This window comes from Podarcis muralis, chromosome 12, assembly GCF_964188315.1.
Source record: "Podarcis muralis chromosome 12, rPodMur119.hap1.1, whole genome shotgun sequence".
Lineage (NCBI taxonomy): Eukaryota > Metazoa > Chordata > Lepidosauria > Squamata > Lacertidae > Podarcis > Podarcis muralis.
The window spans coordinates 44942966-44968719 of NC_135666.1; the positions used below are offsets into that span (position 1 = coordinate 44942966).

The following is a 25754-nucleotide window of genomic DNA, read 5'->3' on the forward strand; positions in this document are numbered from 1 at the left end:
GATTAAGCAGGTGTCTTTAGTTGTGTTCCTTAGCCATCCTTGAAACCCTTAATTGTATACCATATTATATGTTGTTTTATAATATTAAAGCTAATTCAATGCAGATACTGAAAAATATATCTGTATGTTCAATTGTTACCGAAGAAAATGTTAATGAAAATGTGTGTGTGTGTGTATTAAAAAGACGTTTGGCTCTGGCAATAGCTTGGTTTTATATGGGTTGTGGAAATAACAATCTCTTCTGCATGTGGGTTACATTAATATATTTTAAGTCTTTCTATAACATTGATTCAAATAGAAGAAAAATGCATTTTTCGTCTGCAATTTGGTAAATCACTTTTCCACTCTCTCTCCTAGGTCTACCCAGGGCTGATGGTGACAGCTGGCCTTATACATTGGATTTTAAATATGCTTAACATAACTGTCCATATAAGAGATGTATGCGTGTTCCTAGCACCAGTTTTTAGCGGCCTTACATCAATTTCTACTTTCCTGCTCACCAGAGAACTGTGGAACCAGGGAGCCGGGCTTCTAGCTGCTTGCTTTATTGCGATAGTACCAGGTTACATATCACGATCAGTTGCAGGATCTTTTGACAATGAAGGGATAGCTATTTTTGCACTGCAGTTCACATACTACTTGTGGGTAAGTAACAACTCATGCTTCATAATTTTTATCTCGCTGTCTTTTAGTATTTTGAATCTGTCTTTGTTGTTTCTGCCTTTTAAATTGGCTTTGATTTTAGATTTCTTCAATCGGGTACTCACAAGAAAGCAACGATTTAAAAATTTGAGGGCCTTTTTCGCTTATGCTAATTACTCTCTTTCCAAAAGAAAAAGTTGTGTTGTTATATGGTAAGCTGGTTTTGAACTGGTGAAATATTTTGTGGTCTTTAGCTGGATACGGCTTGAACACTTCCTTCATTATGTCAAACTTTTCACGTTGGTGACACACTTTTTAGACATGCATCATTTCGCAACACAGTAATTCAGTTTTACTAGCAAACTGGAGGTTAAAGTAGGAGGCGCATGGGGAGTGTTCCCGTAACACACCTACACACTGCAGCCGATACAATAACGTGTCGCAACACACAGTTTGGAAAGCTTTGAACTAGAGGGATCGCAAGTATAAATGATAAGAATTCAACAGCCATAAGCATTACTTTATTATTTATTTAAAATACACCCCCACCCTCCTATCAGGGTAGCTCAAAGCAGTCATAAACAGTAGCCATGCAAGTTTCATTTAACAGGCATCAGCTTGAGCTGATTCATAAACCCATGTTTCTGAAATAATGTTGATGGAAGTGGCCTGAACTAAGCCAATCCAAGACCTTTATTTCCTAACCTTTGAACATTATCCTTTGTTAAATGTAACGTTCTTGTTAAAAGTGGTTTGATAGGGTCATGTTGACACTAATAGAGATCATAATTGGCTACATTAGAGATAGTAATGGTACATTAGTCTATTGCTTTCCCACCTGCTTGTTCTCTGCTCCTAATCTATTTTCTCCCAAGTCCCATTTCCTCCCACAGGATTCCAAACATGTGTTAACCCTCAGAGGTGTCTTGGGAGAGGTGAGGTGTAGCAGCAAAGTAATATGAGGGCATGATTAAGAACGGTCTCCTCTCCACCTCTCCCCCGTTGCTGCTTCATTCTAAATCAACTCCTGAACCGGCTTTTCCCTACAAAGCAGATTTGATCATCAGGATATCATTACTTAGAAGTTTGTGTAGTTTAGACCCTAAAATTGTATTACACGATCTAACACATGCATGTTTAAAAGTGCAGTAGAAGTCATAATAATCAAACATTAAAAAGTTTAATAGTTAAAGTTGGTGACATTTTGCTATTGTTACAAAAATTGAGCTATACAATATAATTTAATACATAATGCAACTTTAATATTAGTATATATAATACAAACATAACAGATAAGCTCATATAGGACTGCACCCGTGTGTGTGTGTGTGTGTGTGTGTGTGTGTGAGAGAGAGAGAGAGAGAGAGAAAGAAAGAAAGAAAGAAAGCGCATTAGCCATGCCCAGCTGTGGCATGAAGCCCACAGTGCATTGTGTATTGGGAAATCTTCAGTGCACGTGTGCCTAGGGAACATGTAACACCAAACAGTTGTTTAATACTGTGTCTGAAGCACATCAGTGTGGTAATGGAATGAATAATCTCTCAGTAAAGTACCTTAGTTAATTCTGATGCAAACCTTAAAAATATATTTAGTTCAACCTCTGCTCTTAATTGTTGTTTTTTAATTTGAATGATACATTTTTTCTTATTTCTGCTGAGTTATAACACAAATCACCATTTGTAGGTGAAGTCTGTGAAAACTGGATCAGTCTTCTGGACCATATGCTGCTGCCTATCCTACTTTTACATGGTAAGTGGTATCCTAAACTAATGTACGTAATGTGATTTTGAAATCATTTATTGGCAGAACCCAAATGTGCAAGTCACATTCTTCATTTGTACACTGTAAATGCTTTTATTAATAGTATATTGGAGCAACATTTAAAGATTAAAAAAAGGCTATCAGCACTTGTCTGAAAACACTGACTTTATATATATGGTGGTAGGTTTGAAAAGTTTGTTTACCGGAAAATGCCTCTTCACTTTAGAGAATTGGTTTGCATTTTGTATCTTGACTGAAGTTAGTTGAAGATTTATTTTAAGCATGCCACTCGCCCAGTTTGCATCTCACATCAAAGAGTGAATGAGCAGCATAGTTGCGCACCCTATTAAAATGTTCCTGCGGCACTTAGCATATGCTGCTGCACTGAGAATGAAAGAAGCCAGAGTCATACAAACCAAGGCTCCTGGTTAGGTTCTTCCAAATAAACCATGATCTGCAAATCTTGGTCGCCACAGGCATTTGTTTGAACAACACAACAGGCGAGATTCTGTTTATTCCGCAGTATGGCGTCAGCAAGAGCGGTGTGCTGTGGGTACCAGAGCAGCATGCATCAGCACATAGCTTATTTTAAACTTATGCCTTACTGTGATGTGTGAACTAAAGACCAGATGAACTGATTTGTGCTGCTGCGAGACTATTCACTGCAGAAAGCTGTTCCAAAGGGGGAAATCTAAAATGTGTGGAAGATAGAAAGATCTTTACCTGGCACTGCATTGATCTTAATGAGGGTGCCAGGTGAGTCTCATTGGGGAAGGATGCTCTGTTTTCAGAGCGCCTCCATCAAAAATGCCCTCTGCTTAGTAAGCACCCACTTCAGCTCTTGAGGGAGACGGGGAACGAACCCAGAGAAGGGCCTCAAGTGAACCCAGAGAAGGGCCTCAAGATCCAAGCAGATATATTTATGGAAGGAGGTAATAGTTTCAGTACTATAGCTAATACTAGCTCTTTATTTAAAGTACTTCACCCTCGATTTTGGTATATATACTAGATTATTAAAGAAGTGTTGTTGTTTTCTTAAAAGTTGCTTCGTTTGGAAGATAACAGATACAATGGAACCTCGGGTTGCGAACGTGATCCGTGCGGGAGGCATGTTCACAACCCGCAGCATTCGCAACTCGCAGCGCCGTGTCTGCGCATGCGCAGGTCACGATTCAGCGCTTCTGTGCATGCACAAAGCGTGATTTAGTGCTTCTGCGCATGCGCAAGCGCCGAAACCCCGGAAGTAACCCGCTCCGGTACTTCTGGGTTTGGTGCGGTGCGCAACCAGAAATCACGTAACCTGAAGTGTCTGTAACCCGAGGTAGCTCTGTACTTGGTTGCCATATGTGTGACCAAGCTATCAATGGTGCATAAGGTGTGGATGCTACAGATCTGTTCATACTTGGTTTGTTCACTAGTGTTAATCACTATATCCTTTCATTGTAGAGGAAAACATTGCAGTTCTTATTTTGACATTGTTGGTAAAGTGAATAATGCCTCTAAAATTCTAACTGGCAAATTGCTTAATGTTACAGTCTTCTTAATTGGCATTAATGAGTTCCTGCTTGATAGTATGTCCCCCATTTTATTTACTCCTTTATTAAGTTTACAAATACATTATAATGTATTATATATAATTCACAAATGTAGTTCTTTATGTTAATTCATATTAACAGTAGTAAAGTGATGGTATTTATAATTTTCTGGAAAACATTTCACTGAGAGCCATGACGTAAAATCTTAACTAAGGCATACCCAGAGTAGATCCAATGAAATCAATGGACTTAATTTAGTTAGGTCCATTGAATGGGTCTACTCTGAGTACAGCTAACATTGAAGGTCACTTACAATGTGTATAATCTGTGTAAAGGACTAGGTGAGGAGGAATAAGCAAAAAATGCTTCCTGGATCTGCTTTTTACTGAAATCTTTCTGTCCTGTGGATTTTTCCTTGTGGCCTGGATTATCTTGTCTTGAAGACAAAATTTAATTCATGCTGGCTAGTTTAATGGTTTAACAATAATGTGTATAAATTAGCATTATGTTCTGATATGTTTATTTTTCAGGTTTCTGCATGGGGTGGTTATGTTTTCATCATCAACCTTATTCCACTGCATGTGTTTGTGCTCCTGTTGATGCAAAGATACAGTAGGAGGGTCTACATAGGTGAGTGTTTTGATTTGCTGAGATTGAATGAAAAGTGGGGGTTTTCCCATTCTTAATCACATTACTTCCTTTTTCAATTTAAAAGACTATGAATTTAACTTAAGTGGTTACTTTTGTCTAGTTATAGGCAAAATCGTAAAATAGAATTATTATAATTCTAATAAGGTTATTAGAATTAGTAGATTTGTTTTACTTTTTAAATCATCTTGCATTGCATTGCTTATTGCTTATTACTTCTGCCATAATGAAACAAATTTATTCATTCATTCATTTATTTATTACAAATAAATACACTTAAGGCAGCTAATAACCAGAATAATAATACTTCAAAACAATGAACAATGTAGTCTAAACAAAATAAAATGTAGTTTAAAAAGATAATTTAACATGGCAATCATTCATCTCAAGACAATTTTTCAGAAATGTATGCAATTTTCTTACTATTACCAGTGTGTGACAGAACTGTTTATAATGGGACTGATGAAGCTGGTAATGAATGACAGTTGATCATCCCAGTGCAATGATATCAGTCATTGTCCCTGCAAGTGGCTTTGATTCTACCCTGGGAAGGAGGCAACTAACCTCTGTCCCCAGTAGGAAGGACAAGTGTGAGAGGAGCTTTATACTAATTTTGTCTGCTTCCCTGTACAATTTGGTGTGCTGAAGCTGATGGATGCCATGTATTAGACCAGGGGTCAGCAAACCTTTTCAGCAGGGGGCCGGTCCACTGTCCCTCAGACCTTGTCGGGGGCCGGACTATATTTTGAAGGGAAAAAATGAACAAATTCCTATGCCCCACAAATAACCCAGAGATGCATTTTAAATAAAAGCAGACATTCTACTCATGTAAAAACACGCTGATTCCCGGACCGTCCGCAGGCCGTATTTAGAAGGCGATTGGGCCAGATCCAGCCCCTGGGCCTTAGTTTGCCTACCCATGTATTAGACATTGCTAGGGCTTTTCCTTGAGTTCATATGCTCTGTTCTATCCCAGTTAATTCTGCACTTATCACACAAATGAAGCCCTTTTAAAAAAAGGCCAACTGCACAGTGGAAAAACTGCAATTCTGCTGTGCTAAAAGGTGACATGCTACAGTGCATTGCATTCTGTAAATATGTGTTCTTCAATTGGAGATAAGTCACTGGTGTTGCCTTTTACTATTAAAAAGCAATCAGAGGCCTGTATCCAGCCTTAATGCTGGGCAGTATAGCACTAATATTGGTGATAAAACACTTCCTGCTCTTACAGCTTGCATTTTGAATACCTGACTTTATGTGATGTCAGGTGGTTGACTGGTGGTCACCTGACAAAAAATGGACTGAGGAGGGTATGTGATTCAGTATCTCGCCCCTGACATAAACGTTCAGGTCGGGCATTCCACATACAAGCGAGCAGCAAGAAAGAATGAAATTATGTGGGAAAGAAACCTGGTATGATTTTCTTTTTTGCAGACACACATACAATAACAAAAAGACTAATGGGGCATGGTCTAATTTGCATCGCAATCTTGTTCAGGATCATTTGATGTTCACAGAACTTTTCCGGAATGTAAATTCTTTGCCATGAATTGGGCATATTTTATGGCTTTTGTAAATGGATGTAAACTGAGATTCTATTTGACCTACTTGGCATCATAACTACAATGCTGACTAAACTCCTGCTGACTGCTCATGCATATTTGATGCAGAGTTATTGATGTTGACATCAGTGTGACTACTTTTGAAACAGTTTAGGAATATTGCAGAAGATTTTCTGCAAGTGCTTAGCTGCAAAAGGTTACAGTGCTGAATAAAAGGAAAAAAACCTTCATAAACAGAATAAGCTCCCTGTGATCTATTTTAGAGCAGTCTAGCAGTAAAGGTAAACATTTGCAACAGTAGTAGACAAATATTTGTCACAAATTAGAGCTTTTAAATCTAGTTTCAAATAACTTTGGGAGGATGTAAAGTACTATATACATGCAGAAAACTAGTTTAAATCAGAAGCAACATTGTAGGCTTAATTCTATGCAAGGACATATTGACATTAAGAATAGAATTTGGTCATGTTGAACAAAGTTGATTGTCTTTCAGTCTTTTTCCCTTTTTTGTTTAGGACAACAGGTTTTTTGGCTTGTTACTTTTAAGCAATTTTAATGTAAACATAATTTTAAGTGATCCTTCACTATAGCTGACTTCCATACTAAAGCAGCTGGCAGAATTTCGATGTTCAAGTTTATTAGCTAGTAATTAATAACACATTTCAAGGAAAATGAACAATATAATGGAAATATCCAGACTGAATTGTAGGACTATTTATCATTCTATACTCAATGAGGATTGATCATGCCCAGTAGCTGCAGAATACTGATTATCTGTTGGAGGAGGGGAAGGAGAAATACAGTGGCTATCCTGGAACAGGGTGTGTAGGAGTCACTCTTAATGCTGCAACATCTTTTTTAGGTCCCACTTTTAATGCATATTTCATAGAAAAATGCTCAGTAGCCAATGTTATGGAAATCCAGTGAACACGAGAGAACTTCTGCTTCCTTTTCTTGCTGCGGTGTCTCCCACCTGTCTCTTCTGTAGGGTCCTCCAACCCTCCAAAGCAGTTGGGGGGTGGGGAGGTACGTAGGGAAGTATAGGGGTGGCTAGTTCCATAGTGCAAGGGGAAGGCTTTTGCAAAAGCCCATTACACAAGCAGGATGACACCATGGGATGTTGCTCGCTAAGATAACCGGTAAAATAGTAGGCACATTGTATTACTTTTCTCATATCACTGTTTTAACTTCATAAGCACATGTAATGTCCTTTGTTTGTTAAGGATAGTAAAATTTATTCTTCTACTGCTTGGAAAGACATATATGTGATGTGCTATAAATAGGATTTCTACTTTTACTCTTGTATAGTCTACATTGAATGCTGCCCCTTCCCTTCAACACTTGGCCAACATATAGCATAAATCTGATTTTCTGCTTATATGCATAAGAAAGCAACTTTTGAATTGTTCAACAGGATAACACTTGCCTTCTTTGCATTGAAAATAAGTGGAACAAAGTAGACCCATAACAACTTCTTTTTTCACATGGTTTTTCACATACCCATTTGTCAGAATACTTAATTAGCTGGACAGTTTTGTTAGTTATTAGCAAACGGGGTTTGCCATTGTATAATTGAGCAGCACTGAAACTGCCTTGTAGGTTAGTCCTTTCGAGTGTAGGATTGAATGTTTCATGAGGAGATAATGAATAACTAAGACATCTGGTATTATGCTTAGAAAGGTTACAGCTATCAGGATCATCTTGAGAGATGGACATTGTTGTTACGGTGTATTTCCAAAAGATTCTTCTAGTGAGAACAGCCCATCCTTCAGTTTCTAACTTCTCTGAGACTATTCTGCCAAAGGTGTCCTCAAAAAGAAGCTTGAGTGGTGGAAGATTTTCAAAAGTACTTAGTGTATTTAGGGAAGACTAGCAACGCTGTGTTTGCTGCCAAAGGACTGGTAAGGGATGGTGCAAAAATATTGTATCATTGTATTCTGATAGCCTTTAACTGAAATATGTAAAGCAGTCAGTAAATAAATTTCTGTGCTGCTGAAATACACCTAAGGCCCTTAGCCTGCCGGTGAGTGTGAGCTAACCATATCAGGAAGTCTGAGAAAGGGAGGTCCAATGTCCATTTGCAATTCAAGCTAACTGTGCTCACCGTCTAATTATACAGTCTAGACCCGACTGTTCTGCTTTCATCATGCTGTGATGTATCTAAAGAAGCAAGCTCATCAAAACTGAATTACTTCAAGGTGAAGTTTTTATAATTAAAAGCTCTTTGGCAAGAGATATGCAGAGGTTAAGAGGAGGCTGCTAATCCTTTCCCCATCTGATATCTCCCCCCCCCCCCAAAAAAAGAAATCTGATTCAGAGTCTGCTTTCTGGCCAAATAGGAAAAAGTCGTTGGGGAAAGAGTTATAGACAAGCAGCAACAATTAAACACCCCCCAGCACTACCAGTTTGGGAATCCTGCTGGCTGATGAATATCCTTTTTATCCCCTGCTAGCATCAATATTATAGAGCAGGGGTGGCCAACTCCCAAGAGACTGCGATCTACTCACAGAGTTAAAACCTGGCAGTGATCTACCCCCTTTTTTGGAGTTCAGGTCAAAGTTGTTGCGCTTTTTTTAGGAAGGAGGAAGGCCCATTTTTGGGGGGTTCGGGTCAAAGTTACTGAGTTTTTTCAGGGAGGAGGTAAAATGTTGAGTTTCTTTTAGGGGAGCCACAGTTGTTCAGCTTCTTTGGGGGGGAGCCTATGATCTACCAGTGATCTACCGATAGATCACGATCTACCTGTTGGACATGCCTGTTATAGAGGATGGAGGAAAATTCTTTATGAAGGTATCATTGTGAAAAATGTGTCAGAATTGCAAAGGATATTGGGATGGCATGGAATGGGTCTATATTCCCTTCGCACAGACTTAGGAATCTTATTAGCATTTTCATATGAGCAAACAGTAATAAATTTGTTTTTGCAGCCATCTAAAGTGTAACCGGGTGGGGGAGTTGATGTGCAGAATTAATAAACTCTTGTAATTAGCATAATGGAAGAACACAAAACTGTAAATGCGACAATGGATACTAATTGCTGTTAAATGCCACAGGATGGCAGTGTTGCAATAATTTTGTGACATGAATTTCAAAATAGTGGCAGGCTTGGCATTTTTAGAGTTTATGTGTGTAAATATCTTGGTTAGATGAAGATACAAACCCTGAACTGAAAGAAAAAGGGGAGAAATTATGCAAAAATGTATGCCATTGATCACTGTGTGCTTCTGTGGTTCCCAGCACATTGTCTATTGACTGAAATGTTTTGATAAATGAGTCTTAGTGAAATGAGTTGTGTTGTGCGAAGATCATGACATTTGAAATAAAGCTGCAATTAGTATCCATTGTCACATTTTTATTTATACAGGATTTTGCAGTTTTATAATTGGATGTTTAATGCTTAGCAGCAATATGTGACTTTGTGTTTTATTTTAGCTTATACATGGTTTTTATTCATATATTTTTGCTTTTTTAAAAATTCTGAGAACATTTATCCAAAAGTTACAATATAGTAACAATACATTTTCAATCAATATTTTTGCTTTTGTGCTTCCTGCAATCAACACAAGATAATATCACCAAGGCAACTATCTGTAAACAAACAATAAACATCCATAAAAATGGCAAAAGGTAGTTTCTGTCCCAAGTAGATTTTACCTTGAACAATTGCAAACGTAGGAATAAAGAGTCCACTTGTGATATACCAGTCGTTCAGTGCTTGGAAGTCATTCCCTTAATCAGACGACAAACTGAAGCACATGATCCTCTTTCTATGCTCCTCCCGATGGAAACATGCAGATGGGGACAGATACCCCCCTGCTTTAAGTCCTAAAATTATGAGTATTGCTTTTAACTCTGTAATATGTCTTCTCCCTCATAATTTTAAGCACAGACAAAACCAAAACTTTCTCTGTGTGCATAATAATTTTCCTTTTTTCCTCTTTTGCTGTTTTTCATTCACAGCATACAGTACTTTCTATATTGTGGGCTTAATATTATCCATGCAGATACCTTTTGTTGGATTTCAGCCAATAAGAACAAGTGAACATATGGCAGCTGCAGGTAAGAAAATTATTATTATTTTATATATTAAATTTACCGTATTTTTCCGTCTATAAGACACCCCCGTGTATAAGTTACCCCCTATTTTGGGGGACTCCGGTTTAAGAAAATTGGGGGAGGATCTTACCATGTATAAGACGCCTCCAAATTTTGGACATTATTTTTTAGGGAAAAAACCTAGTCTTATACACAGAAAAATATGGTACGTTGTCTTACACCAGAGCCTCAAGGCAATCTACAATAAAATTATTTAGGATCCAGTGCACTTCAGAAAATCCCTAAATAAAATAACAGTTTAATGCATTGAAAATACTCACTATGAAGGTGTTACTCTGTATTGTAATCAGTCACACAGACACTATTTTGGCTGGTAACCAAATGACAGCCAAATGTGGCATATTTGAGCTAAAGGGATCCACAAGAGAATTGGAGTTTTTGTTTACTTATGGGAACAGAGTATTGAATGGCGTACCTCACTGAAGGGCAAAATATAAGCAGTTAAAGGATGGTAAATATATTTGTCTCCTGTTTACAATCCACACCCCCTTGACTTCCTATGCCATGAAAGGATAATTAAAATTAATGAGCTTAGAGTAAGGATTGAAATGTTGTTTGAGAACTTAAACCAAGGTTGTCTTTCTTTAACCAGGTGTATTCGCACTGCTGCAGGCCTATGCCTTCTTGCAATATATGAGAGACCGGCTTACAAAACAAGAATTTCAGACCTTGTTCTTCCTGGGTATATCTCTAGCTGCTGGAGTTGTATTCTTGAGTGTCATCTACTTAACATATACAGGTAAATCATACAAAAGAAATGCTTTTCATTGACAAATAGAGTTTCAGATAGGCCCTGAGTAATCCACAAGATTCAGTGAGCCCTTCAGGCCTCCCAACAACCTTTGCATGCTGCAAAAGAAACTTCAGCAACTTTACCTATAGAAACAGCATTTGGTGTTGGAGCTGGCTTTTTGCACCCATTAAAGCATTTTCAAAGCAGCTTGCTTTTCTTTCTTTTTTTAAGGACTGATTTAGTATTTCCTTCATTTTCTATTAGTTTAAAACAAAAAAACGGTTGTTCTTCTTGAGGGTCTTTCTCCTTTTGAAACATGTGAAAAGTAGATATTGATCCAAGCCTTTCTAGAAATCCATAATAATGTTCATCTACTAACTTAAATTGTTTTGTTGAAATTTTCAGGTTACATTGCACCATGGAGTGGCAGATTTTATTCACTATGGGATACTGGGTAAGTAGGAATAGAAACAGCACCATAAATTTAGGCTATGCTGAGTGGGTGACAGTTTGATCCATTTCAGACATACCTCCTGAACTATGGTCTGCTATTATGAGAAAACTTTAAGCTTCCATTTGCTGTTTGAAACAATCTGCAGTTTCCCATTAAATCCAAATACGAGCATCTCTGACTTACGTAAACTACAGTGAGTTCATTCAGTGGTTTCCTGCCTTGGTTTCATTTGAATAAACCATTGCTCTCTGTATTTGTGCATTGAGAAACTTCTGAATTGTTCCAGATAACAAAAAGAAGTATTATACTTCTTCCCATCACAGGTGAAGAAAGAGGGAAAGTGTTTCAGAGTTTATTTTTATATATTTGCTATATATGTCATGCACATCAGTAGTAGAATTATGCTTAGCTGTGAGTCCTGGAAGACCTGTTCCCCGCTTGCACCCCAGTGTTCAATTGCATCTGGCCAGAGTTTTCCTCCACTCATTTAAGCTGCCTCCCAGCTGTTTCCTCACCCTAAGCTCTGGAGTATATGAAAGACCCAAGCAGGCGAGGGTACTCAGGGGCAATTGTGTCAATTTCCCGAGCCATTTGGATGTTCCAGATGTTGGTCAGGGCTTCAGTCAGCCAGAAAATCCCCCAGAAACCCATTGGATTCATCAGTCTCTTGAGGGCTGACCACGTTGATAGATCCCCTACCTCTACAGAGGGGGAAAGGTGCTGAAAATCTAAATCTCAACAGGAAATGATCTGACCATGACAAGGAACTGATGTCAGTATCCCCCACCTTTTCACCCTCTTCCTGCCCAGTTGAGGAAAAAGGTCCAGAATGTAGCCTGCCATTTGCATTGGGCTGGCAGTCTGAGGGTCCTCTGCAGCACCTCTGAGACCAGTTTAAGCAGGCAAACTGCTGGGCAGATTCCCCCCACAACTGGACACAGAGTGTGTGGAGAGAGAGAGATGAAATCTCTGTAGACTACAGCAACTCCCCAACCCAACCCTCAAGTCTGTCCTGATGCAGCACTGAGTACCCAGGTGGGCACAGCTAGGTGAGACCAACCCCACCCAGGTTCCAGTGTTTCAGGACCAGATCAGCCTCCTCATCCATAACCAAATCATGGATGAGGGAGGTCTTACTGAGAGCCAGCCTGGCATTCAGCAACAGCAGCCACAGACCTGAGGGCTTGCTGATAGCACAGCCTCAGTTCCCCAGGTTAGAGAAGGGACTGGCACATGGCTCAGTTACTAACTGCTTGTGCTGTGTGTCCCTTACCCCTAAACAGGGATGTGTCTGATCATTTGATCCACACACTTTGTAATGTGAAGCTTTGTAATGAGAATAGGTTTTTGGCAGTTTCTGGGGTTAAATGAAATGCATTTTAGCTAAAAAATAAATAAGTAATTGTTAACCTGCATATTTAAAGGTGTATTCAGAACATTACAAAAATAATTGAAGAATGTTCAGTAGTCCTCGGTTGTACTATCTTTAGTAGTTTCGTCACTTCAAAATAATTTGAACTGAATTTTTTTTAAACAAGGTATGCGAAAATTCACATCCCGATCATTGCCTCTGTGTCTGAACATCAGCCTACAACATGGGTTTCCTTCTTTTTTGATCTACATATTCTCGTGTGTACTTTCCCAGCAGGGCTGTGGTTCTGTATCAAAAACATCAATGATGAGAGAGTCTTTGGTAAGAAGAAGTAACCATCTTTTCAGAACTAAACTATGAGCTTTAGCTGAAATGCTGATGTCCTAGTTATTAGCTTAGATTCATTAGCTTAGTTTACTGCTAAGTTTACTTCAGTTACTGCTTAGTTTACTTCAGTGTTGGGTTAAATGTATTTCCTCAGGAAGTAGAAATAATGTTTCCTAACGTGATTCCTTTTGATTGAACTTCCTTTTAGAATAGCTTATACTGGATGCTTACATGTGAATATACAAATAGAACCTTCTCACTAAATGACTAATGTAATTTTATGTATTATTTCATAAATTTATATATCGCTTGATTGTAAGGGGAAAACCCTCAAAGCGGTTTGCAGAAAATATTAAAGAATAAAATGATAAATAGGATTTATGGTAATTTGACAGATAGACTATTCATCAGCAAATACACTCTTCAGTTATTTTAGATCATTTTGTTTGCAATTTGATGACTCATATTATGGTGAAATTCCAGTGATTCCAGAGGTGAGACTTGGTTGGTTTCAAATGGGGGGTGGGGGACCTTTCCATCACTGTAGTTACAGGTAATTTAAAAATGGGCATTGCTGTAGTTAGCTGCTTCTGAAGTTATACTGTCTTTAGTTTTCACAAGCTTTCCACCAGTGTAGGGTTTGTATTAGTCTGCATTTTGATCCAGTGCAAGAAAATGATTTTCTTCAAATTAATTTGTAAAAATGCTATTAAAATGCTGCTTGTGAGAACTTTTAAAAACTTCTTTCCCTTCTAGCTTTAGTGCAGTCAAGTTTCAGGAGTTCACAGAAACCTTGTGGAGTAATTTATATGCTTTGGTAAAGCTACTCTTTTGTCCTTCAGATCTTAGTAAAGTGAGATGTCTTTTAGCAAGATAACATACATATTGATTTGGTTCTGATTAATTTCCCATTTTTTTGATAAACAACTGAAATCCCTTTTTAAAGTTCAGAAATATAAAATATAATATATTTCAAAGGTAGGTTCAATTCTGTGCACACAGCAGATTTTAGGATCTGCAAGCTTCTTCAAGTGTACAGTAATTGTGTTTATTTCTGAAGTGGATAGTAATCAAGATTTTAAAATGTCCTATAGTAAATCTCAGTGTCTTTATTTCTCTACAGTGGCTCTGTATGCAATCAGTGCTGTTTACTTTGCTGGAGTGATGGTTCGTCTTATGTTGACTTTGACTCCAGTAGTCTGTATGCTGTCAGCAATTGCTTTCTCCAACGTTTTTGAGCATTATTTGGGTGATGATATGAAGAGAGAGAATCCACCAATAGAAGACAGCAGTGATGAGGACGATAAAAGAAACCCAGGAAATCTTTATGATAAGGTGGGACTTGAAGATCTAGATGGCTTCCGATTTTAGATATTTTAAAAAAAATAAATGAATCCACATTAAAAGCAAAAACAGAGAGAGCAAAATGGTTGCATGTGTAGTGCTTCTGTTCTGGCCAAGGGGGTTCTAACTAACCATTTCTCTCCCTTCCCCCAATTTTTCATCTCCTTCCATCAGTCATTCTCACTGAGCATGTGCGGTCTTCATTGGCTTTTTCTGGGGAAGCAGTGGACACACTACTGCTCTGTCGCTGCTACATTAAAATGTTAGATAGCTTTCAGTTCCATCCCTGGGGACATTTTAAAATAGGCTCTCAGTATCAAACAGTCCTTTCTGCCCTTTATAGATGCATCTCTCTCCCTTTCCAGGCATTCTGTTCCATTCCCTTTCACACTCGGTTGTCAATTGTTTCCTTTCAGTCTCACAGTGGGATTGTTTTGGAGGTTTCATTCCATTGTTTGTTTTGACTAAAGGTGTGTGGGGGGGGTTAGCAGCGTAGCTTTTAGCTGCTGCTTCCTATCTGCGCTAGTGATGCAGGTTTTTGTACATAAGCACGACTACAAAAAGACTTGGACCCTTTTTAGAAGGGGTGATGTTGCTTTCCAACTTTTGCAGATGAACTGAAAAATGTAAGGAAACACAATCTCATTCATGCAGATGTTAAATGTTAAATGCCACCCCACTACCACACACTTTGGGAGGGGGACGACTGTTTTTGTTTGAGATACAGTGGTGCCCCGCAAGACGAATGCCTCGCAAGACGGAAAACCTGCTAGATGAAAGGGTTTTCCGTTTTGGAGGTGCTTCGCAAAACGAATTTCCTATGGGCTTGCTTCGCAAAACGAAAATGTCTTGCGAGTTCCTGCAGGGTTTTTTTCCTCCCCCCCCCCTTTTTCCCAAGCCGCTAAGCCGCTTAACAGCTGATCGCTAAGCCGCTTATCAGCTGATCCGCTAATAGCGCTAATCCGCTAAGCCGCTAATGGGCTTGCTTCGCAAGACAAAAAACCCGCAAGGCGAAGAGACTCGCGGAACGGATTCTTTTCGTCTTGTGAGGCACCACTGTACATAAAAAATTACTAGTGTTCTTTTAAAAAAAACAACCAGTAGAAGACAGCTTCTGACATCCTTAATAAATAGGCATTTGTCTAGCACATAACTTGGAAAACAACTCTTGAGGGACGGCTCTAGAAATGTGGCTTTATTGTTGAATATGGGGCTTATAAACCCTAAAAGCCTGGCATAAACTGAAAGGCCCCGAAATTCTAATTTGTTTTTGTTCAGGCAGGTAAAGTGAGGAAACACATATCCGAACAGGAGAAAACAGAAGAGGGTCTTGGGCCGAATATCAAGAGCATTGTGACAATGTTGATGCTCATGCTGCTGATGATGTTTGCCGTCCACTGTACATGGGTAACTAGCAATGCCTACTCCAGTCCCAGTGTCGTCCTGGCCTCTTACAATCATGATGGGTAAGGCGCCCCCTTTTGTATGCATCTTAGTGTGAGTTTAATGACTGTGTGAGACTGGTTAGGAATGCAAAACACACCACGTGACACATTGGCCTGACCCCTGTTCTCCATGGGCTCGTAACTTCTGGCTTGAACTACTGCAAATTTATAATGCCACTGAGGTGGTTGGCTAGTTGCAGCTAGTGCATAATGCAGCAGCTCGACCGCTCACTGGGGTATCTTATCACCATCATGTTATGCCACTGCTGGAAGAATTGCACTGGCTGCCAGTTAGCTACCAGAATTCCAGATGCTGGAAGTGATGTGCAAAACCCCATACAGCTTGGGTCCAGGATGCATAAAAAAACCACCTTACTACTTCAGTACACAACCAGTCACTGCTCTCTGTGAGAGCATCCTGCAGATGCCCTCCCACCAGGAGGTTCATTCTGAAGGATACAAGAATTGGGTGACAGCAGCTACCCTTTGGAAATCCCTTATGTTACGTATCAGACAGACATCATCTCTATTGCATTTTTGGCACATACAGAAGACTTCCTTTTTCAACAAGCCTTTTAAGTGGAGATTTTTATCCTAGTTTGTACTTTTTTGATAGGAAATTGCTTTTATATATGAAATTGCTTTGCATATGTTTTTATTTTTCCTTTTTAAATTATATTTGCTTTTAAAGTTGTATCTTTTCCTCACAAAAGTGACCCAAAACAATTTACATAACCAATAAACAACTCTGTATAACAACCAATGAAACCTATAAGCCCAACCATACAGATAAAGACAGGTCTTACAGATCCCGCTCCACTTAAAGAGGCTACAAATATCTGAAACCCTTTATTCATTCACTTTAAGATGCTTTATAGGAAGCAATTCATAAATGGAGTAGAATAAATAAGATCTAATCAAAGTGAGTCTGCTTTCCGATAAAAACTTTCTGGGGGTTTTTCTGTTGCAGCACCCGAAACATTTTGGATGACTTCAGAGAAGCCTACTATTGGCTAAGACAAAACACAGATGAACATGCCAGAGTAATGTCTTGGTGGGATTATGGCTATCAGATAGCAGGAATGGCAAATCGGACTACTCTAGTTGACAATAATACTTGGAATAACAGCCACATAGCCCTGGTATGTAGTGGTACTTCTGCATATTGAGAACTGGGTGACAGAACACGTGGCTCTAGATTTATAAACAATTACATTTTAATGTATGCTGAAGATTGCTTTCCATTATGTTGCTTTATTTTATGCCTTAACTCCAAGATCATGTTTGAGAAATGTTCGTTTTCTAGGTTGATGATGATACCTGATAACATAGAATTTGAAACAGAAAAAAGTGTTTCAACTTTTATTCTCAATAAACATTGAGATATCTACCTGACCTTATCCTGTTTATATCCACAGCCTGTCAACTGTGTTAAAGGACAATGACCATTATCACTACTCCCTCTGGACTCCTTGCTGAGAGGAGCAGAGGGGAAGAGTATATTCTAATGGGGCTATAGCTGTCTTCATAAAAAGTGGCCCGATTTATATAACAACAAACCATGGTTTATGACATCTTAACTGGGCCAGTGACTACAAAAATATGTGCTGTAGTGTTGCCACATACTGAACGTGACTGAGGTTTTAGGCTTGAAAGATATATAATTATAGTGTGTTATGCTTTATTTTATATTTAAGTTGTGTTTATACATATTTTAAGCCAACCACTGACTCTCGTGTATCTTTTAGTTAAACTCGATGCTACGATTATTTCAGTTCTATATTTCACATTGGATGAAATGGCCTCTAATAACATGGGGCTAATGATATATCTTGACTGGTTGGTTAATAACTGCTTTTTAGACAAGAACACTTGCGAGTTTTAGAAATAACTCTCTTTATTGCAGGTAGGAAAAGCTATGTCTTCAAATGAGACAGCAGCTTATGAGATCATGAAGAGTCTGGATGTGGATTACGTGTTAATAATTTTTGGAGGTGTAATTGGCTACTCTGGTGATGATATCAACAAATTCTTGTGGATGGTGAGGATAGCTGAAGGAGAACATCCTAAAGATATCAGGGTGAGTTGAAATATAAATTGCCCCCCAAAAAAACCCTTTAGTAATTATGTTAAGGCTGCTGGTACAACCTATCAAGATCTTGCTTCTAATTCCGCCACACTTCTATTGAGAAATTTTCCTGATATATTCTCTGGATTCTACGTACTTCGCAGTAGAGCTATAATTAGATGACATCCTAATAGTCGTAGTATTTTATGTAATAAATAATAGTATTTTATGTTGAGGGATTGCTTCAAATCAGGCCTTATCAGACATTGGTACCATAGCATAATATACCTGATAAGATCAGTAGTAAGATGAAATGAGAACAAATAGTGGTCTTCCCTTATAGACGGTGCTTCTTTCTTTAAAAAATGTTTAGGGGTATTCACATTTTGACTCAAGAAAATCACCATTCAAATCGGGGAAAATAAATACAGTAAATGGACAAAACTACAAAGATTCACAAAATGTTTAGGGGTATGCAATATCCCTGCATCCCCCCAGAAAAAAGCACTGCTTATGGATGTTCAGAAATGTGTCTTTCTTGGTGATACAGCTGAATATTCTTCCAGCTGAATAATCCAATAATTCAATTTCTGAATGCTTATAATTTTGCTACTGTACCCCCCTCAAAAATCATGGTTACAGCCAGTATAGAAAAAAACAAGATTGAGCTCAGTCTGTGAGAGTTAAGTCAGTTTATTTGAAGTAGAAACCAGTTACAGCACCACTTTATTTCCCATATTGTGGCAACATGCATAACACTAATTGTATTTCCTTTTTCTCCCTAAAGGAAAGCGACTATTTTACTCCACAGGGAGAGTTTCGAGTTGATAAAGCAGGCTCTCCAACCTTGCTAAACTGTCTCATGTATAAAATGTCATATTACAGATTTGGAGAAATGCAGGTTAGTGAAATTTTGCTATCTTAAATGTTTCTTTGGGGGGAAATGTCGGCCACTTAAGCCAGAAAATCTCTAAGCGATATGCATAATATAATTATCAATAAAAGTTAAAATCAGCAAAGCTTTTAAAACGAAACACAGTGCTAGTTTTTAGAATATAGTTTAACAACTAACCTGTGTATCACTCAAAGAATCCATAGGGTTGTGTAGTCTTCCTTTGGCAAAATAAGACCTTCCTTTGGTGGTCTTCAGTGACTCTCCCAAACCTCAAGAGCAGATTGACAGGTGGCTATGGGTGGGAAGGGGAATAGTATCCACCTGAAGAGTGTTTCAATCGCTGTTTAGTTGATGGGAGACTTACTGGATCAAATAGCCTTCTATCAAGATCCAGTGAGGGACACCCATTAGTATAGTATTATAGTACTTTAGTGCTAATATGATAAAATAGCCAAAGGGCTAAGAGGGAAAGGAAGTGGCAGTAGAGGTCAAATATGCTCTGAGCTCTTGTAACCCCAGGGTTAAAGGATCAGGTGGGTATTAACATCTGCATGGAGCTTTCATTATAAGTAACTAGGAAGAGCTGGTTAATATGGGCTTATATTACAAAGTTAAATAAAGGGCAGACAAAGGAATGTAATTCATTATCTGTTATATTTCTTATGTGAAAGTTGCTGTTTCTAATTTTTATAATGAAAATTGTAGATTTCACAGTGCATGTATTTTAAGCTAATCTTTGAATTAATATTTTTTTAAATGCACATGCTATAGACCACTTTGGGGTTTTCTTAGAAAAAGAAATAAGGCATATAAGTTTTAAATTTAATACATTTAAGGGAAACGTCTGGATGGGGGTAATCTGGAAGCTTAGCTTGGGTGTCAGTGGTATGACTCACAACTCTGCCTTTCAGTTGCCGTCATCTGATCCCAGGGAGGTGGTGTAAAATCGAAACTGGTGCTTGGGGGCGGTTTGGTACTGGATGCGGCTGAACAAACCATTAGGGGAACCAGATGACAGATGTTGATGTCTGCAACCTCTTTTGGATGAGATCAGAATCTTGTAGCAGCAGGTGCACAACTTGAGAGTTGCCTTGTGAATGTAGCTCTCATCACCAAGCACCTTTTACCAAAACCTTCCCAGAAGAAATCTGGCATCCCATTACTTACAGGCTTGATGACAGTAATGCAGAGGTTTTCAACCTTTTGGGGTCCACAGCGCCATTTTTTCTGTGGCACTCCTATGGGGCTCAGGAGCCCAGTTATGTCACCCCTTGCCTGCAGAGCCAGCAGCCCCTCACTTTTTGAACACCCTCCCTTGTGGAGTGTTCCCTCGGCCTCCTCTCTTCTCCTCTCTCCTTGGGAGTCCTCCGGGCAGCCACTGCTGCCCCCCCCCCCCCGCCCCGGTCTCTGAGCTGCCCCCCTCACCCCAAAGAGAGGTGCCTCCTCACATTGCCCCACAGGAGCCTAGGAAGCACCCCCTGGCCAGCCCCAGAGGCACCATTTGCCTGGGGAGCTTGTAGCCAGGTCTGCTGCAACAAACAGCCATGCAAGCCTTTGGGAGGCAGAGACGCAAGAGGGCATCAGAGGAAGGTGGAAAGGAAAGAGGGGCTGAGGCCAGTGTTGCCTGCAGCACCCCAGGGTGCCACAGCACACTGGTTGAAAACCACTGCTGTAATGTGTTACTCTAACAGGGACTGCCGGAGTTCTGAAGGTAATAGGAGATAAAAGCACACAACAGTGATCCTTTACCAACTCGCACTAGTATCCGTTTATTAGTTTTGACCAGGCATAGGCAAACTCGGCCCTCCAGATGTTTTGGGACTACAACTCCCATGATCCCTAGCTAACAGGACCAGTGGTCAGGGATGATGGGAATTGTAGTCCCAAAACATTTGGAGGGCCGAGTTTGCCTATGCCTGGTTTTGTAGGCAGGCATTCTTGTAGGCAGATTTTATTCAGGGAGCCGTCTCCTATTTTGACTCTAGTGTTTTAACTGTTGCTTTTTGGTTGTTGTGGTGGCTTATATTTTTGATTTTATGATCAGCAGTTTTTCATTGTGAGGCTGGATGGAATCCTTTAAATCAGTCTCCCATTTCCAGCTCTTAGATTTGGTTCTGGGAAGAGATTACACATCTGTAAATAAATGGGATAATAGTGTTTTGGATAGTCCTTTTATACTTCTTCTATTTTGCACTGTATACAAATAAAAATAAGAAACTTGTTGCAAGCAATTGCCATGGAACAGGGGGCTCCAGATTTTTCATGTAAATTGTACCCACATTTGAGGCCCAAACATTTAAATGTTATAGTTTTATACCGCAATGTAGCGATTTGAAGTTAAGGCTCCCGTAACAATATCCTATTGTAAAATGTATGGCAACTCATATATATTTTAAGTAGAACTTGGAACACTGGGAGATATTTTTCAAAGTAGTACTTGGATTGAGTTCTCTTCACAGGATTGCATTTTATATCTTCAACCTAATGTGTGACATTAACTTTTTGTAGCTGGATTTTCGGACACCGCCAGGATTTGATCGCACACGCAATGCTGAGATTGGCAACAAGGACATTAAGTTTAAACATTTGGAAGAAGCCTTCACATCAGAGCATTGGCTTGTTAGAATATATAAAGTGAAACAGCTAGACAACAGAGAGACACTGGATCATAAGCCTAGGCTAACCAACATTTTACCAAAACAAAAGTATTTGTCAAAAAAGGTGGGTTCCCAGTGAAGTATCCCTAAGGAGGTTCATAGTGTTACACAAATTTACCAACTATATGATTAGTTCTTTCTACTAGCCAGATGCAGAGAGAGTTTGTATCAAATATCAGACCTGCCTGATGGTAACCATGGTTAACTAACACTGACTAAGCATGTGAGGGCAACTAAATTCATTGTTGTGCTAATTGGCAGGCTGTCTCAGAATCTCTTAAATCCCAGCAAAGTGTAACAGAGTACTATCCAAAATACGTAAGTAGTGTTTTAGTAACTATGGCAGCTCACTGAGTAAAATGTGAAAGTGTCTTTCTGAAAAGTGATACCTAGAAATTTCAGAATGACTTCTCTTTTTTTTTTTTTTTTTTGTAAAATAATTAAACCTGGAGCTTTTGTTGACAGCTTGAGTGTCTGGCTTACTCCTTTTGAAATTGTCTTACACAGGTTTTCATTTTTAAAGACTCATTTTTGTGTGCGCGTGCTACTCTATTGAATATAAAAGTGTTCAGGCATGGAAATAAAATCCTTTTAAACAAACACCCCCTTTTTTACATGATTCCTTGCAAAATAAATAGAACCTTATGGACAGGCAATGTTTAATCTTTTAGGAAGGTCGCTTCAAGGGCAGAGTTGTATAGAGTTACAAGCTGACTATATAAACTATTGATATTGCTGGAATTCGGAAAAGCACTCAAAGAGTAAATTGATTAATAACTTGATACTTGAGTGGCAAGGACATAGTCACACATACCCGTGTAAACCACTAAAGGTGTTTTCTGGCTTCTACTTTCATGCACAAATGTTTTCTGCTATACAGTATTTACTTCCCAATTGTCTTTGAGTTCTCCCAGTTTGGTGCTCCTGGCTTCCTGCATGTACCCATTATGCAGGTGTACAGAAGCATCTGCCCAGAAGAGGTAAGCTGTGCACATTATTACACCAAGGGGTTGGCAACGTTTTTTGAGGCCGGTCCAGTCCACTCCCCGGCAGACCTCTCGGTGCATGCCCGCTCAAGCTATTTCCAGCGCATTTCCAGGATGGAGGAGCGCCCGTGCGCACGCGCACACACTATTTCCAGCACTCTTCCGACCCGGAAGTCGGTCCCCACAGCGAGGAAAAAAAATGGCACCGCAGGAGGAAAAAGCATGGAATCTCCACGCCAATCCACAAAACGGCCGTGGGCCACAACTGGCCCATGGGCCTTAGGATGCCGACCTCTGTCTTACACCCTTAAAAATCATCATGCATACATAACACAAATCATATGGTAGTGACATGTTCATGTTGTGTTTAAAAGCATAGTATGATCAACATATGAACACAATTTGCAATAGTTGCAAGGTTGGAATATCAGTGCATTATCATACCATGTGGGTTGTGTTTTTTTCTGGCATTGGAGTCATGTTTTGGAATGAGGTACTGAGAATTTTCAGATTCAGTGTTGCAGATATTAGTTGCACTTGCTGTACGTTGACATGTACCTTTGCAGCAAAAAATCTTGTCCTCATTTTTGGAAGTCTTAAGATGAGCAAATCACATTTCTAGTTTTGGAGATACAAGTGTGGATGAGTCAAGGATGTAGGGCTTAAAATAAGCTATAGCGGTATGCAATGCAAGTCTTTATATTAGTTTTTGCTTCCAGGAAAAAGGTCAGTTGAGAGTGTAAGGTAAAGTTGCTTTTAGAATTAAGGATCTAAATTGTACTGTACCCTGCATATAATGGCCTTTATAGTCTAACTTTTTGATGTAGTGCCAGAATAGTTGTGTCCCAGTGATAAAGGAAATGACAGCCATATTTTTGTCAGTATATGAGACCCCAGGAAAAGTCTGTTACCTATCTTGGCAAGCAAACCTTGCTTTAACATATAATTATCACATCACTGTGATGGCTCCCACTAGCTCAACTATTTTGTAGAATCCAACCCAAGGTTAAAATTGCTTAAAATATTTCTGGGAGGCACAATTGTAGAAGGAAAAATGGAATATGTGTTTGTCTAACTTTTATTTTAAAAATACGCTTAACACGAAGTACTAAACAGAAACCTACGTTAAGGGGTGTCGACTAAATGTACATAGAAAATAAATTTATGAAGCCAGATTGTTATTTGTTATTTATTAAATTTAGATACTGCCCTATCTCAGGGCAAGTTCACAAGATAACAGCCCAGTTTCTTTAAAAGATTAAAGATCGGTTTTTGAAAAGGTTTTGAGTGTTAAAGGTTATTGTGACACCAGTAAAATGTCAAAAATATGGAGAAGAGCGTTTTGTAGCCCTTATGAAAATTTACTGCAAATCATTTACAACTAAGTTTTACCTGATTTAGGCAATAATCTTAAACACACTTACTAGGGGGTAGGTTTCACTGAGTACAGTGGGACTTGTGTCTGAGAAAACATGCATAGGGTGGGGCTGTTAAAAATTTCAGATTCTTAGGCCTGCCAGTTTCCTAGCCCTGACCCCAAATGTAATATTTAATTATTCTAGAGCAATGCAGAACTTGATGTAGTCACTAGAGCATTGTAAGAAACTAATACACTATTCTGTTTTTCTTTTTAGACTGCCAAAAGGAAGCGTGGCTACATTAAGAATAAACTAATTTTAAAGAAAGGCAAGAGACCCAACAGGAAGACAGTTTAAATACACTGTACTGATTGCTAATATTGAAGCAGTTGTCCTTGAGATAACCAGTCTTTGCCTTTAGCTCAAGTCATGTTTCACAGCAACATGAGGGTACAGAACCATCATTGGTCCAGATTATTGTACAAAACTTTCAGGCAATGTCTGACTTTAAAATTTTTGGCTTATTGAGAACAGCTGTTTTAGATTTGTATTGTGGAGCAAGACTGAGCTGCTGTCCAGGTCTAGCAGCAGATTTTTTTGATTTTTTTTATTTTACTGGTACATATTATCCTTCCAATCGATTGAATTTGGACTGATTGCACCAAAGAGCCCTTTAATTCGGTCCTTGGCACATGCATACTTGTCGAGATTTTTTTTAAGTAGTTGAGCTGAACAGCAATATCTTACTGGAATGGTGAAATGTATGAATTGACTAGCCTTGGTCTGACACTTTCAGGAGTGTGGATATTTTTATATTCAGCTACTAGGACTCCTTTAAAGGTATTTATTTTACAAGACTTCATGAAATGTACTCTTGCTGTATGTTGTGTGCTGGACTGTAAACCAAGCTGCAGTTTCACTAATCACCGGACAGATTATATAATTGGATTATGCAACTTGTTTTGAGAAGAGGTGGTCTTGCTGCCCAATATGCAGGTGTATTCTTGGACTATATAGGGCAAATCTTGTAGGTAGATACAAGGGCTAAATTTGTATCTTAAATCAGACACGACAGTAATGAATGCTACTGAGCACCCTAGCACCTGGTGTTCTCAGATTTTGCTTGTTTAGCTTCATATTTTCATTAAACCATAATTTGGCCTGTTAGGAGATGTTTTTTGACAAGTATCCAAAGTCTTTCTGTGGCTACTGAAAGGCAGATGGTTTATAAACCTGCCTCCATTTTCACGGGGTTGTGGAAATGACTGGCTTTTCTCCATATTTTTATTTAGTGCTTCAGTTGATGGGAAACTTTTTGCTTGACTATGTGCTTTGTCTTTTCTATTTTATTAAAAAGACAATTATCAAGTGCACTAAATTATGGAGACTGAACACGTTCACTTTCCAACTATAGGAAACCTTACAGACTTGAACATCCTTTAGTTATTTTAATAAAGTTAAATGTGTTTGGGGGTATGGCTCACCTGACAGCCACAGGACATAATTTCAATATAGTAAACAGCTTATGCCAGATGTATTGGTGTAAAGCAGAATAGTATGTACCTTCCAAACAAACAAAAAATTATCTATTGCTCAGTGAGAATGTTACTGCTGACTTTTCTTCTCAGATGTATAATTTTTATTTGTAAATTCATTTTTGAGTAAAGAGGTTATTAAATCAATAATGCAGTGGCAACATTTTCACAAAATAACAATCTGGATTTCTGACCCTTTGTCATTGAGATTATATTACTTTGTTGCTTTCAAGCTCAATGCAGACCCGTTGTTGACTATAGGGGAAAATAAAGTTAAATCAAGTTTTGTGTTAAGTGGTTGGCTGCTGTTCCTTTTTTT

At 38.8% G+C, this 25754-nt stretch overlaps 1 protein-coding gene across 1 annotated transcript in view; it reads left to right on the plus strand.

The window, feature by feature from the left end:
• STT3B (STT3 oligosaccharyltransferase complex catalytic subunit B) overlaps positions 1 to 25729 on the plus strand; it is a 43588-nt gene extending 17859 nt beyond the window's left edge. Inside the window, exons 3-16 of the mRNA XM_028749699.2 lie at positions 358 to 645; positions 2326 to 2391; positions 4469 to 4568; positions 10106 to 10204; positions 10854 to 11000; positions 11400 to 11448; positions 12987 to 13141; positions 14271 to 14482; positions 15770 to 15957; positions 16907 to 17078; positions 17843 to 18016; positions 18792 to 18905; positions 21408 to 21620; positions 24177 to 25729. Of these exons, the coding sequence (XP_028605532.2) occupies positions 358 to 645; positions 2326 to 2391; positions 4469 to 4568; positions 10106 to 10204; positions 10854 to 11000; positions 11400 to 11448; positions 12987 to 13141; positions 14271 to 14482; positions 15770 to 15957; positions 16907 to 17078; positions 17843 to 18016; positions 18792 to 18905; positions 21408 to 21620; positions 24177 to 24257 (2058 nt within the window). The 3' untranslated portion in view covers positions 24258 to 25729. The remainder of the gene's footprint in view (positions 1 to 357; positions 646 to 2325; positions 2392 to 4468; positions 4569 to 10105; positions 10205 to 10853; positions 11001 to 11399; positions 11449 to 12986; positions 13142 to 14270; positions 14483 to 15769; positions 15958 to 16906; positions 17079 to 17842; positions 18017 to 18791; positions 18906 to 21407; positions 21621 to 24176) is intronic.
• The last annotated feature ends 25 nt before the right edge of the window (positions 25730 to 25754 follow it).